Here is a 13,414-nt window from a genome sequence, read left to right on the forward strand (position 1 = left end):
TGCGCTGTACTGCGTGTTTTTATTGTGCAGTTGTGCTAAACAGTATCAAAATGAGTGAAGAGGCCGTTGTTGGCTCATCTCGGGAGTCACCAACAACCCCTATCGGTAGGCCTACGGTTAGAAGGAAACCAGTATTACGTAGCGATGCTCACAAAATTATATTGCATGTGACTGAATGTTGCGAAAGGGAAAGGGAGCAGAAAGAACTGCTTCACCCCATTTACATATCTTCAGTGAAAGCTGCTACATACAAAGGACAAAGCATGCGTAGCATTGGAAGATTCAAACAGTTTTCCAAGAACCATCCTGGCGTATCACCACAAATGCCTGGCAAGAAAAGGTGAGTTTCCATTTCAGATATTTTGTTCGCGATCACTTTGAAGGAGCCCCCTGTTTTGTCCGAATTACCTTATATTTCATTTTTCCGTGCAATCGTATTGCTTCGCAAGGAAACACCACTGGTTACTGTATCATTTCGAAACACATTCATATTACAGTACATTTCCAAATTCAAAAAAATACATGCAGTGCAGAAGGCATTTTCTTATAAATCTTTCTCTCTCTTTTAACTTAGGAAAAGACGTGGAAAAACTGAAGTAATGATTGATGATTTCAACCAGCGTGTCATTCGTGACACAACAGCGGAATTTTATTCAGTGCGGAAGATTGTGCCGAGCCTGCGAACACTGCTTCCAGTTTTGCACGACAAAATAGGCTGGAAGTGGAGTATTATCTCGCTGAGAAAAGTACTTTTGACTATGGGATTCATATGGCATAAGGTGGAAAACAAGAGGAATGTGTTGTTAGGACGTCCAGACATTGTGCATTGGCGATATCGTTTCATTGTTGACATGAAGGACTTCAGGGAAGCAGGCAGAGAAATATTTTATCTCGATGAATCGTGGATCGATAACAACGTAACGTTATGTTGGCAGAGGAAGAGTGACTTATGTGATGACAGTGTTGTTGGTGTCACTGCATGGGGGAGCTCATCGAGAAAATTGATAGTTGCAAGTGTCGGATCCAAGAATGGGTTCGTCAAGGAAGGGCAACTTATGTTCTGGGCAAAGTCGACAAAGGGCGATTATCACAGTCAGATGAATTCGGCAAACTTTGAGAAGTGGTTCGGAGAGAAGGTACTGCCAAATCTCTCGCCTAATTCAGTAATTGTTATGGATAAGGCTCCTTACCATAACAGGCAAACAGATAGAACTCCAACAAAGTTTCACACGAAAGTGCGAATGCTGAACTGGCTGCAACGCAGAAATATCCCCTGTGACGAGAGTATGAGGGAGAACGAGCTGTATGCAAAAGTACCAGCGAATAAGCCAGCTGAGAAGTCTTTTGCTGTAAAGCTGTTGGCTGAAAGCAAAGGCCACCAGGTCGTTCGCTCACCACCTTTTACAAATGCGACTTAAACGCAATAGAATTAGCATGGGCAAAGATAAAAAGGCATGTTAGGGAGCACAACATATCAGGGGAGTTCGCTGCTACAAACATGCTGAATCTTGTGGATGTAGCTTTCCGGTTGGTTACTGCCAATGATTGGAAGGGATATTGCAAGAAAGTTAAAGAAACAGAAGAAGAATGTTGGGCACATGATGGTGTCGTCGAAATTGCTGTGGACGAAATTATCATTAACACAGCCACATCAGATGTAAATGAGGAAGACTCAGACACACAAACAGAAGACAGTGACAGTGAAAGCGATTGATCACATGGCGTGAAATGTTTTTACAAAAGATCACAACTTGAATAAATAACAAAAACAATCTCCTATTACTTTGTTGTAAATTGTATTTCTGTTCTATTTTAATCAAACACAGAAACGGAACATAGTGACAGTGAAAGCGGTGGACCACATGGCTTTAAATGTTTTTACAAAAGTATGACATCTCGAATAAACACCAAAAACAATCTGCCATTCATTGCAGTGTAAATTTTAGTTCTATTTCAGACTGTTTCCTTTCCTAGCGATAAGCGTACTTTATTGCTGCAGTTAAGATGTTTATTAAACACTAGCTGTACGCCCGTGCTTCGCAACGGAAGAAATCTCGGAAAGTTGTTGACCGACTGATTTAAAATTTTGGCACAACATTTTTTAGGAATACGCCCATGGTTTTATATACTTTTTTTACACGTTTGCGAAATGTGTTGCGAACAGTGTTAGTAGGGAAGAAATAATAGAACAAAACGTCATGCCTGATGCGGCACTTTTTCACGCATATTGATGTTTACCACGTCATATCTCCTGAATTATATGTCACAAAGAGACATAAATTTGCCAGCACATTTACTGATATATGTGGATACTGTATGCAAAATATGACGCGATTAGAATTAATAGTAACGAAATAATACACTAAAACGTCATGCGTACTGGGCAGATTTATGGTATGTACTGAGAAAATGTAGTAAGCGACAACCTTTTTTCCTTTCATTATTTTGTGGAGGGTGTCAGAGAGAAAAATTTTCATAAGGTTTGAAATTGTATGTAACGTTTGTTGCTAGTCACTAAGTACTCTCATTCTCAAATAGTGGATGCATAAATGTGGGTATTTTCCCTCGGTGGCATCTCATTTTTTATGACATCATATCTCCTCAAGAATGTGTCCTTCCCCCCACCCCGGGCTAGGAACCTTCGTGGGCGTATGTAGAAAAAAATCACCAAAATTTCATCGCAATTATATATATATATATATATATATATATATATATATATATATATAGAGAGAGAGAGAGAGAGAGAGAGAGAGAGAGAGAGAGAGAGAGAGATTTACTGTTACGTTATACTGTATGGCCCCCCCCCCCCCCCCCCAAAAAAAAATAAATAAATAAATTAATTAATTAAAAAAATAATATTTCAAGCAGTGGGAATTGAACCTGGGTCCACTGCATGACAAGCCTTTACCTAATCAATTGCACTATGCATGCTACTGTGACACAACTGTTGAAACATTGTCCATTACTCTTTTCGGGCTTTTGGAGAACAACTCACCAAAGTTTCATTGCAATTGGATTAATGGTTTGTGAGTGCATAGTAGACAAATATATATAAAACAAAGATTCCAAGACTTACCAAGCGGGAAAGCGCCGGCAGACAGGCACATGAACAAAACACACAAACACACACACAGAATTACGAGCTTTCGCAACTGGCAGTTGCTTCGTCAGGAAAGAGGGAAGGAGAGGGAAAAATGAAAGGATGTGGGTTTTAAGGCAGAGGGTAAGGAGTCATTCCAATCCCGGGAGCGGAAAGACTTCCCTTAGGGGAAAAAAAGGACAGGTGTACACTCGCACACACACACACACATATCCATCCGCACATACACCGGATGGATATGTGTGTGTGTGTGTGTGTGTGTGCGAGTGTACACCTGTCCTTTTTTTCCCCTAAGGGAAGTCTTTCCGCTCCCGGGATTGGAATGACTCCTTACCCTCTGCCTTAAAACCCACATCCTTTCATTTTTCCCTCTCCTTCCCTCTTTCCTGACGAAGCAACTGCCAGTTGCGAAAGCTCGTAATTCTGTGTGTGTGTTTGTGTGTTTTGTTCATGTGCCTGTCTGCCGGCGCTTTCCCGCTTGGTAAGTCTTGGAATCTTTGTTTTTAATATATTTTTCCCATGTGGAAGTTTCTTTCTATTTTATTTACATCATCATATATATATATATATATATATATATATATATATATATATATATATATATATATATATATATATATATATATATATATGACGATTTCAGTTTCTTTTACGAATAACATTTAAAGCAAGTTTTACTTACAAGTCTTTCGTCTGCTTTCGTGTAAGCATGACACGCAATTTGTAGTGCCAGCACTGCAACTGGTAGGCATGCCTTGTCCCCCCCCCCCCCCCCCCCCCAAACGGCTCCTCTCCCATCCCCTCGCCAGCCAATGCTTGCTTTCTCCTCTCCCCGCACAACTCTGCCGTCTTACAGTTAACACACTGTAAGTAGGAAGTGTGAGTAAGGAAAGAGAACACAAGCCAGACAGATCAGTCTAACAAATATTCTGATGAATTTGAATTGTAGGATGATAGTGGGACTCTTACAGCTTGAGTAAAATGTACTGAACAGAGTATATAGGCATGGTTAGAAGTTGTTGAGTAAAGGAGGACTCTAGGGTATGGGATGAAGTATTAAGAAGGAAGTGTAAAATGTGGAGTGTGAAGTAGATTTTTAATTTTACCAGAGAATATTTTTAAGTCCCATAGTGCTCAGAGCCGTTTCCAGAGAATATTTAATTACAGTGTACATAAAGATGTATACTAGGGCATGGAACCATGAGGCCTACTCATGAAGTATTAGGGGGGCGCACCCAGCATTTATTGAATGTGAAAGGCACTAGCTCAAGAAAGTATTCACCCAAAAGCTAGCAAAGTTTTCAGTCTTGTCTATGTGCCTTTGACTACCCAATGCCTCTACTGTTTGTCTGATAGTTATCTTTACCATTAAATTATTCACATTATACCAGGACTTCTGATTACCAAACTCAGCATCGAAACACTTCAAAACTTGAATTTGGAAATAATGTACACATCAAAGCTTTAAAAATTTAGGGTACTGATGGGTTTAAAAAAAGTTATTTATTACACCTGTCTTACAAACGCATCACCAATGTGGTGTCAAAACTAAACTTGCCAGTCCACTTCAGTGAAGTAACGATACACGACATTTTCAATGGAACAATGCTAAAAATGAATATTAATACAAAACTAGAATGCAGTTACTTAGAGTAATTCCACATACAACATGGGAGGATGATGATGAGGAGGAGAAGGAGGTGGAGTAGAAAGAAAAATACAACTTACTGCTTTGCATTTTCTTCTCGACCCAAATACTGGACTGTTGCATAAAACAATTGTTTGGTTGTATCAATACGACGATGGATAAGGAACATTTCTCCTCCCAGCACATGCAGCACATCCATATTTGTACCATCAAATTTTGTGTACACAAATGTCACACTCTGTTCTGCCCAGAGCTGAAAATAGCATTTTAAGGTCATTACAAAAGCATTTTATCATCAAAATACAGAATGGTGAATATTAAATTACTGCCTGTAGGCATGACAGGGTCTCAGTGTTTTTAGTAGCATCAGTACGACTCAGACCATATTTGTGGATCACATATCAAGTGTGTGTGTGTGTGTGTGTGTGTGTGTGTGTGTGTGAGAGAGAGAGAGAGAGAGAGAGAGAGAGAGAGAGAGAGAGAGAGAGAGAGAGAGAGAGAGAGCTAGCTTTGAAAAAATGACACTTTCCACATCAAAACAAACATCACTTGTGTGAGCCATGGAGTCAGTTCAATAACTACTAACTGGATGAAGTCTAATAAGATATCAGTGGCTAACCTGCTCATGGTGTTCCTCTTGTAAATGTGAAACCATCTGATGCAGTTGACCTTTCCAATTACAATTAGCAGCATCTACTGCACAAGAGTACGGGCGACGAGGGCACACCAGCAAATGCTGACTTAACAGAGTTGCAGGATAGCTTTCAGAGCATCCTGCAGTGTGGTATCGACATGGGAAAGTCATCCGTGATGCCATTTTCTCCAGTGCTCTATTTCGCGTCCCTACAAGCATATTCTGTAATAAAATAATTTTTGTGCAACTACAGAATTTCTGTCAAACATATTTTTAATGAGAGCACATACAAAATAATTCAGCAGAAAATAACACAGCTGATGGAGCGCTATACCCAATGCTTTTACAATACCACAGACAAATCTCTGTCTTATTAACAAATTGACAAAGTTTACGAAAACAAATACAAATGGTCTATTTGGTGATGTGGCACCTACTATCCATACCATCAGTCTATGAGTTATTGGTACACAAGGGCAAGGCATCTGTGTGGGAAACAACTAAAACCTCCCATTCACTGTTCAGACAGTTTTCTTCAACTACTTAAAAAACTCTGCAAAGATATGTAAAATGTATAAGTTCAAATTATAGTTTGCAATTAAAATGTATATGCTGAGGAGAAGAGAACTTCTTTCAAACAGAAAAAATAAGCCACAAATTTTAAATAATATTATTACTTAATTTCCAATAACAAAACAAACACAACATTCTGGAAACATAATACTGAATGGAAAAATTATACAACTGCTGGGAAAGATGCCAACACAGCATGCTGAAGGCTATAAATGCTGTATGGTGGTGTATCACTATACCCAATGCTTTTACAATACCATAGACAAATCTCTGTCTTATTAACAAATTGACAAAGTTTATGAAAACAAATAAAAATGGTCTATTTGGTGATGTGGCACCTACTATCCATACCATCAGTCTATATGTCTGCTTGTGTGTGTGTGTGTGTGTGTGTGTGTGTGTGTGTGTGTGTGTGTGTGTGTGTGTGTGTGGCGCGCGCGAGAGAGAGTGTACACCTGTCCTTTTTTCCCCCTACGGTAAGTCTTTCCACTCCCGGGATTGGAGTGACTCCTTACCCTCTCCCTTAAAACCCACATCCTTTCGTCTTTCCCTCTCCTTCCCTCTTTCCTGAAGAAGCAACCGTTGGTTGCGAAAGCTAGAAATTTTGTGTGTGTGTTTGTGTGTTATTTTATTGTGCCTGTCTACCGGCACTTTCCCGCTTGGTAAGTCTTGGAATCTTTGTTTTAATATGTTTTAATAAATATATGCACCATCAATAAGTTATTAAAAAAAATCAAATAAATGAGTGAGATGTGAATACACTGAATGTTAACATACCTTTCTACAAAGAGGACATATGTTTAGCTTGTCAGAACATCCAAAACAAATGTTGTGTCCAGCTTCACACATACGTATATTCTCATACATGAAATCAAGGCATACTGGACACTCCAGTTCCTTCATGACCTCATCCTCTGGGGACAAACTTGTCCCCGTCGTTTTGATATCTTCAACAGATAACGAAGACATGCTTGAAGAGATATTCTGTTGACAAAAGAAGAGCATAATTAAAACCTGGTAAGGTCTGCTAATTTTACAATAGTTGGTGAAATGTGAAAATTCTAATCCATGGAATATGGCACATTTACAAGTAGCACCTCACAAGATTAATGCAAAAAATAGGCATTAAACACAGGGGGAAAATTGCTCTACATTACATTTGCAGCCCATTGCATCATAAGAAGGCAGCTGGGTTGGGTGTCAAAATACTGTGAATAAAACGAAACAAAAAATTCCACTCTTCACCAGAAAGCACACCAGTAATCAATCACATTGAGAAAACCTGAGATATCACACACCAATTGTAATAAGCAAATCTTTAACATAGTGCAACTCTTCAGCAACTGTGAATTGTTCAGAAATTTAAAAAAAATCTGCCTTCAGTTGCAAGGTAAAATTTTATTAGTTTACCTAGGTTTCAAAGCCAATAATATCACTTGTGCTGAATGTTCCTGTTATTACATTGGCCAGACAGGAAAGGCCCTGTCTGTTAGGTTTAAAGAGCATCTGCTGACTACAAGCGGTGCTGGAACACGAGGATCTACATTTGCTGAACATCTTGTCCAAAAGGCCCATGCCCCCGAAGCCTCTAAAAGATGCAGAACTTTTGCATAATGAAGTCAAAGGCAGTAAATTAGACACACTTGAAGAATTGCAAGAATTTAAACATCTAATTATTGATAGAGCAAAGTTACTTAATGATCAGCTGCAACTAAAAAATAGAAATTATTTCAACCTTTACTCCAGTGGAGTTGACCCAAGGTTTGTTTCGAATGCCTGATGCTGTTTCCTGTCTGGTTTGACCATTTATTACAGTGTGTTTGAACACTGTGTGTCTATGTATTTTGTATTATACTGGTACTGACATCTAGTCGCTAAGGTGTTTCTTAATTTGCCTGTTTTATGTTCAAGCTATTTTATGCTTTGCATGCTTGTGTTTCCCATACTAATTTATTAGTTACTGTAGTGAGTCTTCACCCTCTTAGTGTTGTTGTTGTGGTCTTCAGTCCTGAGACTGGTTTGATGCAGCTCTCCATGCTACTCTATCCTGTGCAAGCTTCTTCATCTCCCAGTACCTACTGCAACCTACATCCTTCTGAATCTGGTTAGTGTATTCATCTCTTGGTCTCCCTCTACGATTTTTACCCTCCACGCTGCCCTCCAATACTAAATTGGTGATCCCTTGATGCCTCAGAACATGTCCTACCAACTGATGCCTTCTTCTGGTCAAGTTGTGCCACAAACTTCTCTTCTCCCCAATCCGATTCAATACTTCCTCATGAGTTATGTGATCTACCCATCTAATCTTCAGCATTCTTCTGTAGCACCACATTTCGAAAGCTTCTATTCTCTTCTTGTCCAAACTATTTATCGTCCATGTTTCGCTTCCATACATGGCTACACTCCATACAAATACTTTCAGAGATGACTTCCTGACACTTAAATCTATACTCGATGTTAACAAACTTCTCTTCTTCAGAAACGCTTTCCTTGCCATTGCCAGTCTACATTTTATATCCTCTTTACTTCGACCATCATGAGTTATTTTGCTCCAAAAATAGCAAAACTCCTTTACTACTTTAAGTGTCTCATTTCCTAATCTAATTCTCTCAGCATCACCCGACTTAATTTGACTACATTCCATTACCCTCGTTTTGCTTTTGTTGATATTCATCTTATATCCTCCTTTCAAGACACTATCCATTCCGTTCAACTGCTCTTCCAAGTCCTTTGCTGTCTCTGACAGAATTATGATGTAATCGGCGAACCTCAAAGTTTTTATTTCTTCTCCATGGATTTTAATACCTACTCCGAATTTTTCTTTTGTTTCCTTCACTGCTTGCTCAATATACAGATTGAATAACATCGGGGAGAGACTACAACCCTGTCTCACTCCCTTCCCAACCACTGCCTCCCTTTCATGTCCCTCGACTCTAATAACTGCCATCTGATTTCTGTACAAATTGTAAATAGCCTTTCGCTCCCTGTATTTTACCCCTGCAGCCTTCAGAATTTGAAAGAGAGTATTTCAGTCAACATTGTCAAAAGCTTTCTCTAAGTCTACAAATGCTAGAAACGTAGGTTTGCCCTTCCTTAATCTAGCTTCTAAGATAAGGCATAGGGTCAGTATTGCCTCACGTGTTCCAATATTTCTACGGAATCCAAACTGATCTTTCCCGAGGTCAGCTTCTACTAGTTTTTCCATTCGTCTGTAAAGAATTCGCGTTAGTATTTTGCAGCTGCGACTTATTAAACTGATAGTTCGGTAATTTTCACATCTGTCAACACCTCTTAGTATAATATTTGAATGTAAATTTTCATGCCCTGCCTGACTTTGTAGTTAGTTCCCAGGTAAACTTTTTAATATACTGTACCAATAGATAGGTTTTTCCATTTGTAGGACTGCTTCCCGTCACAATTGGTTTACAATTTACGTTTGCTCTAAGTAATTTTGAGACAGCTTGTCTCTAGCACTTGTGCTTGCACATGTGCTTGGCTGCTGGCCAAGCCTCACCGAGGAATTGCTCGTGATGCCTAGTTTCCTTGTTGCTTACATGTGACTCTTATTCTTGGCTGGTGTAGCTCCGTCTAAGTTTGTCTTAATGTTTTTAGTTTTGACAGACATAATCTTATAGCTATGCATCTTTATTCTGTTTTAATTTTATTCTGTGACATGGCCGACATTTGGCCCTCAAAATAATTTAATTTTTGTAAATACCATGTTTTTTTATAATGAAATCATTAGACTGATGATATATTTCAATGTGTAACATACGTGCATATGGGTTAATTTATAGGTTCTGAAGAAGATACCATTATTAGTATCGAAACCTAGGTAAACTAATAAAATTTTACCTTGCAACTGAAGGCTGATTTTTTTAAATTTCTGATTCTAATAAGCTTTGTAAAGTTTTCATAATGCTCTGCTTTACAAAATGTGAAGTCTACTTTCAAGTAAATAAGGGCACAACTCCAAATTTCATTGATTAATCAACATACTATGTTAGTCACTGTATGTCCAACTTTTCAGAGGTGGATGCAGGACTCAGCTGTTCAGTATAGGATGTCAAATCAAACACATTTCAATCTCAGCAGATGATGATTGAAATGATCACTGTATCACCAGTACTTGAATGCTGGGCCCAATTTTGACCAGAACTAAGGTTCGAATCTTCCTGCACGTCTGTTAGGGGGCCTGAAGATGGCGTAGCAAATCACTGAAATTTGTAGGCAAATAAAATAACAGTTTGGAAATTAGATGGTTGAAAGGTGGTTGATCTGAATCCTGTTCTACCTTAGTGGTGCCGCTGCTGTACCTGGGCCATCATGGGCTAATCTCTGCAGGTAAAAAAGTTCCCATTAAGGAAAGATTCCTACAGACTATGTAACAATAGGTTTATCACAAGCTGTTTGTTTTAACCATCCCTTTACTTCATCCTACTTATATTTTCATATCACACTTCCAACCCTTTCAGTTTTTCAGATCTGGAAAATGTATTGTAAATTTGATCTCATGTAGGGTTCCCTTTCCAGTCTTAGACAATTCGTTTAAATAATTCTCAGCTTTTTTTCTCCCACCAGGTCACAGGTGTGAATCAACTTCTAGGCAGATGTCAATATTCAAATCTGCAGTAATGCTCCAGTTCTTTTTAATTTTTTTTCCATCTCTCTCAATACTAAAAGTGATCTCAAACAGAAACATGACCGTTTAGAAACACAGAACATACTTGAGAGGCTGAACACTTTATTCGTGCAAATCCTCACTGTTTGTTGTAGGAAAAAAATCCAATGGCTCATTTGCTACAACGTGGCAATTTTGAGACCACAATAAACACCAGTCTACTGTAGAGTCTCATTCCACAGTATAAATCAATGAGTGGTAACTATTTTTCAAAGATAAATCTCAGTAAAAGCAACAGGATCAAATTGAGGAAGATTTTCCAAATAACCACAGGTTGGAAATATACTGCTGTGGCCATAAAATGATAATACCTACACAATGAGTGCACAGAAGGGTGTGCTTTTGAACTAATTACACTTAGCTAGTACCTTATGCTAAAGAGAACCATACTAATTAACGATTTCAGTTAAATAGTCAGAGCTGACCAAGCTTTAAATTCTTTTCCATGATTGGGTACCCTAACCACAAGTTTGATGTGATGTTTACTGTCAAAAGCTAGACTATAAAATCAACTATGCTAAAGATACTGAAATGTCACTGATCTACTAAGATAATAAGCTGTACTACAGAAACAGCGCTGCAGTAATACAGTCAACATGGTGCCATGAGGTGCCAATGTTATTAACAAAATGCAATGGCCACATATTTTAATTTTTACTAATGCACTGGGAAAATGAACTTTTATAATATTAACAGCTAATCAGTAAAAAAGAAAACAGAAAATAAATTTTAAACATTTTTTTTTCTCAAATCACATTTTTAAGAGCAAATGCTCAAAATTCTAACCTATAAGGTTGACAACATTGAAAAAAATAGTTATAACTTTTCTCTCAAAATACCTGGCATGTCATAAATGATAGTCATAGTCTCGCACATGGTCCATTACCAAAGTTCTGTATGTTTGCTACTGACTGGCTGTTACAAACAACAGCTTCACAACAGTGTATGACCTAAGTTACTTGAAAAATTGTGCTTGATTCAATGTCCTCTACAATACTTTGACCTTATTATCAGACTGTTTTTCTCCACCCTATAAGTTCACCTCATATAAACGAGGGCAATGAAATATGGCACTTACAAGTACTAACATAACCGGCTATACTGAAGTTGCCTCCCCAACTGACAGTCCCCTCTTCATTACCAAAACTATTGTATCCTGTGACAGAGGCATGGTTCCTGACACAGGCAGCCATGTCTCAGACAGGATCAATGCACCTGTAGGCACTGAAGGACTTCACTACCTCGGGGCACATAGAATCTGGACAACTTGTTCCCTACTGTCACCAGCAAAAGAGACTAAACTTTGTTGGTGGAGGATTATACAAATCCTGACAAGCCAACGGATGCCAGTATTCACCAAGAGACCGACTGATGGCAGCTCGGGTGTCCCCCATTACAATTCTACAATTATGTCAAGTGATCTGGACAACACCATCAGACACTGCTGCTCGTCTACTGGTGTGGAAGACAAAACTGTCATTAGATATGGAGCACAAGCTCAGGTTTGAGGGGAAATTAAACCACAAACTCTTCAAAGGAATTACTCCACCACCAGCCTTAAGTCAGCCTTTTCAATAAGGGATAAGGTAAAATTCAACAGCTTTTTGTTTTATCAGTCATACCATTAGAAATTGGCTTAGCATGACACATTTATAACAATTTAGTGATAGAAACATATTTAATATTTTTGAAGTGTAATTTCATTCAAAAAGAAAAAATTTGCAATCAATATACAGAGGCTTTTATACGTGCGCAGAAGAAGGAATTTACATGTGTAAGTATTATTGCTATAAAAAATAAATAAATAATAAAAAAAACAAATGTGACATAAAGGGTTTCCTGATGCTCTGCAATAAAATGCTTTGCAATTGCATATCTCTCAAAATATTATTCCAATCTGGCGTTACTGAGCACAACGTAGCCAATTGAAGGTTACATATCTCAAACCTGAATGAAAATGCCGAAGAACAATACAAAAAGTGATGAATATGGGTTACTATGCCAAAAACAACTTGTGATGTTTTTGAACATCAAGCGGTACCAGTAAATGATATGGGGAAAAAAAAAGCACCACTGCCTGGAAATTTTGATGTCAGAGATGTACCTGAATCTTCTTCACAAAGCACTGAAAACATCGATGAAATTGACAAAACTTGAGCAATGTTCTCATATTAGCAGCCATGATATCTGAAATGAACTTAATATTTATCAAGAAACAATTCTAAACTATTTAGATAAGATTCTATAGTAACATCTTGATTCCATATGATCCGGTTGCAGACCAACATTCAATGTGCAAAAAAGTAGCTGCCACAGAAAGAATTAAAAAAAGTCTGGTCAAGTGCAACATTGATAACTGAAGAAAGTGGTTTTCAAAGTAAAATGAAAAAGTGAGGACTGGCGAAGAGAAGCACTGCTGCTGCTAAAATGCACACACTGTCCTGATAAATAATGTTGTGGACAGAACTTGGTGCATCATCTCATCACCCTATCTGCACCTTCTTAGAAGTGACGCGAACGGGCCACTTATGGCCATATATGCTGTTAACCAGGACAGGGGTGTAACATCTGAGGGCGTCAGTTTTATCTATAACATGCCTCTAATAACAAGTTGTACCAGCTTCAGTCTTTCTCATAGTCACAGCATACAGGAGAAATGGGTCAGCAACCTTTTCTTTCTTAATTTATTAAAACTAATATTTTTAATATCGTTGAAGTTGCATCGAGAAATAATCATTGTTTGCAGCAACTAGTTTCGAAAGTACTATCCATATC

At 38.3% G+C, this 13,414-nt stretch overlaps 1 protein-coding gene across 2 annotated transcripts in view; it reads right to left on the minus strand.

Moving 5' to 3' along the window:
* LOC126347270 (E3 ubiquitin-protein ligase sina-like) overlaps positions 1–13,414 on the minus strand; it is a 50,916-nt gene that overhangs the window by 16,157 nt on the left and 21,345 nt on the right. For both annotated transcript variants that reach the window (XM_050002257.1, XM_050002256.1), the window contains exons 3-5: positions 6,736–6,942; positions 5,371–5,607; positions 4,832–5,004 (exon numbers count right to left, since the gene is read on the minus strand). In XM_050002257.1, the coding sequence (XP_049858214.1) occupies positions 4,832–5,004; positions 5,371–5,607; positions 6,736–6,927 (602 nt within the window). In that variant the 5' untranslated portion in view covers positions 6,928–6,942. The remainder of the gene's footprint in view (positions 1–4,831; positions 5,005–5,370; positions 5,608–6,735; positions 6,943–13,414) is intronic.

This window comes from Schistocerca gregaria, chromosome 1 (assembly GCF_023897955.1).
Source record: "Schistocerca gregaria isolate iqSchGreg1 chromosome 1, iqSchGreg1.2, whole genome shotgun sequence".
Classification (NCBI taxonomy): Eukaryota; Metazoa; Arthropoda; class Insecta; order Orthoptera; family Acrididae; genus Schistocerca; species Schistocerca gregaria.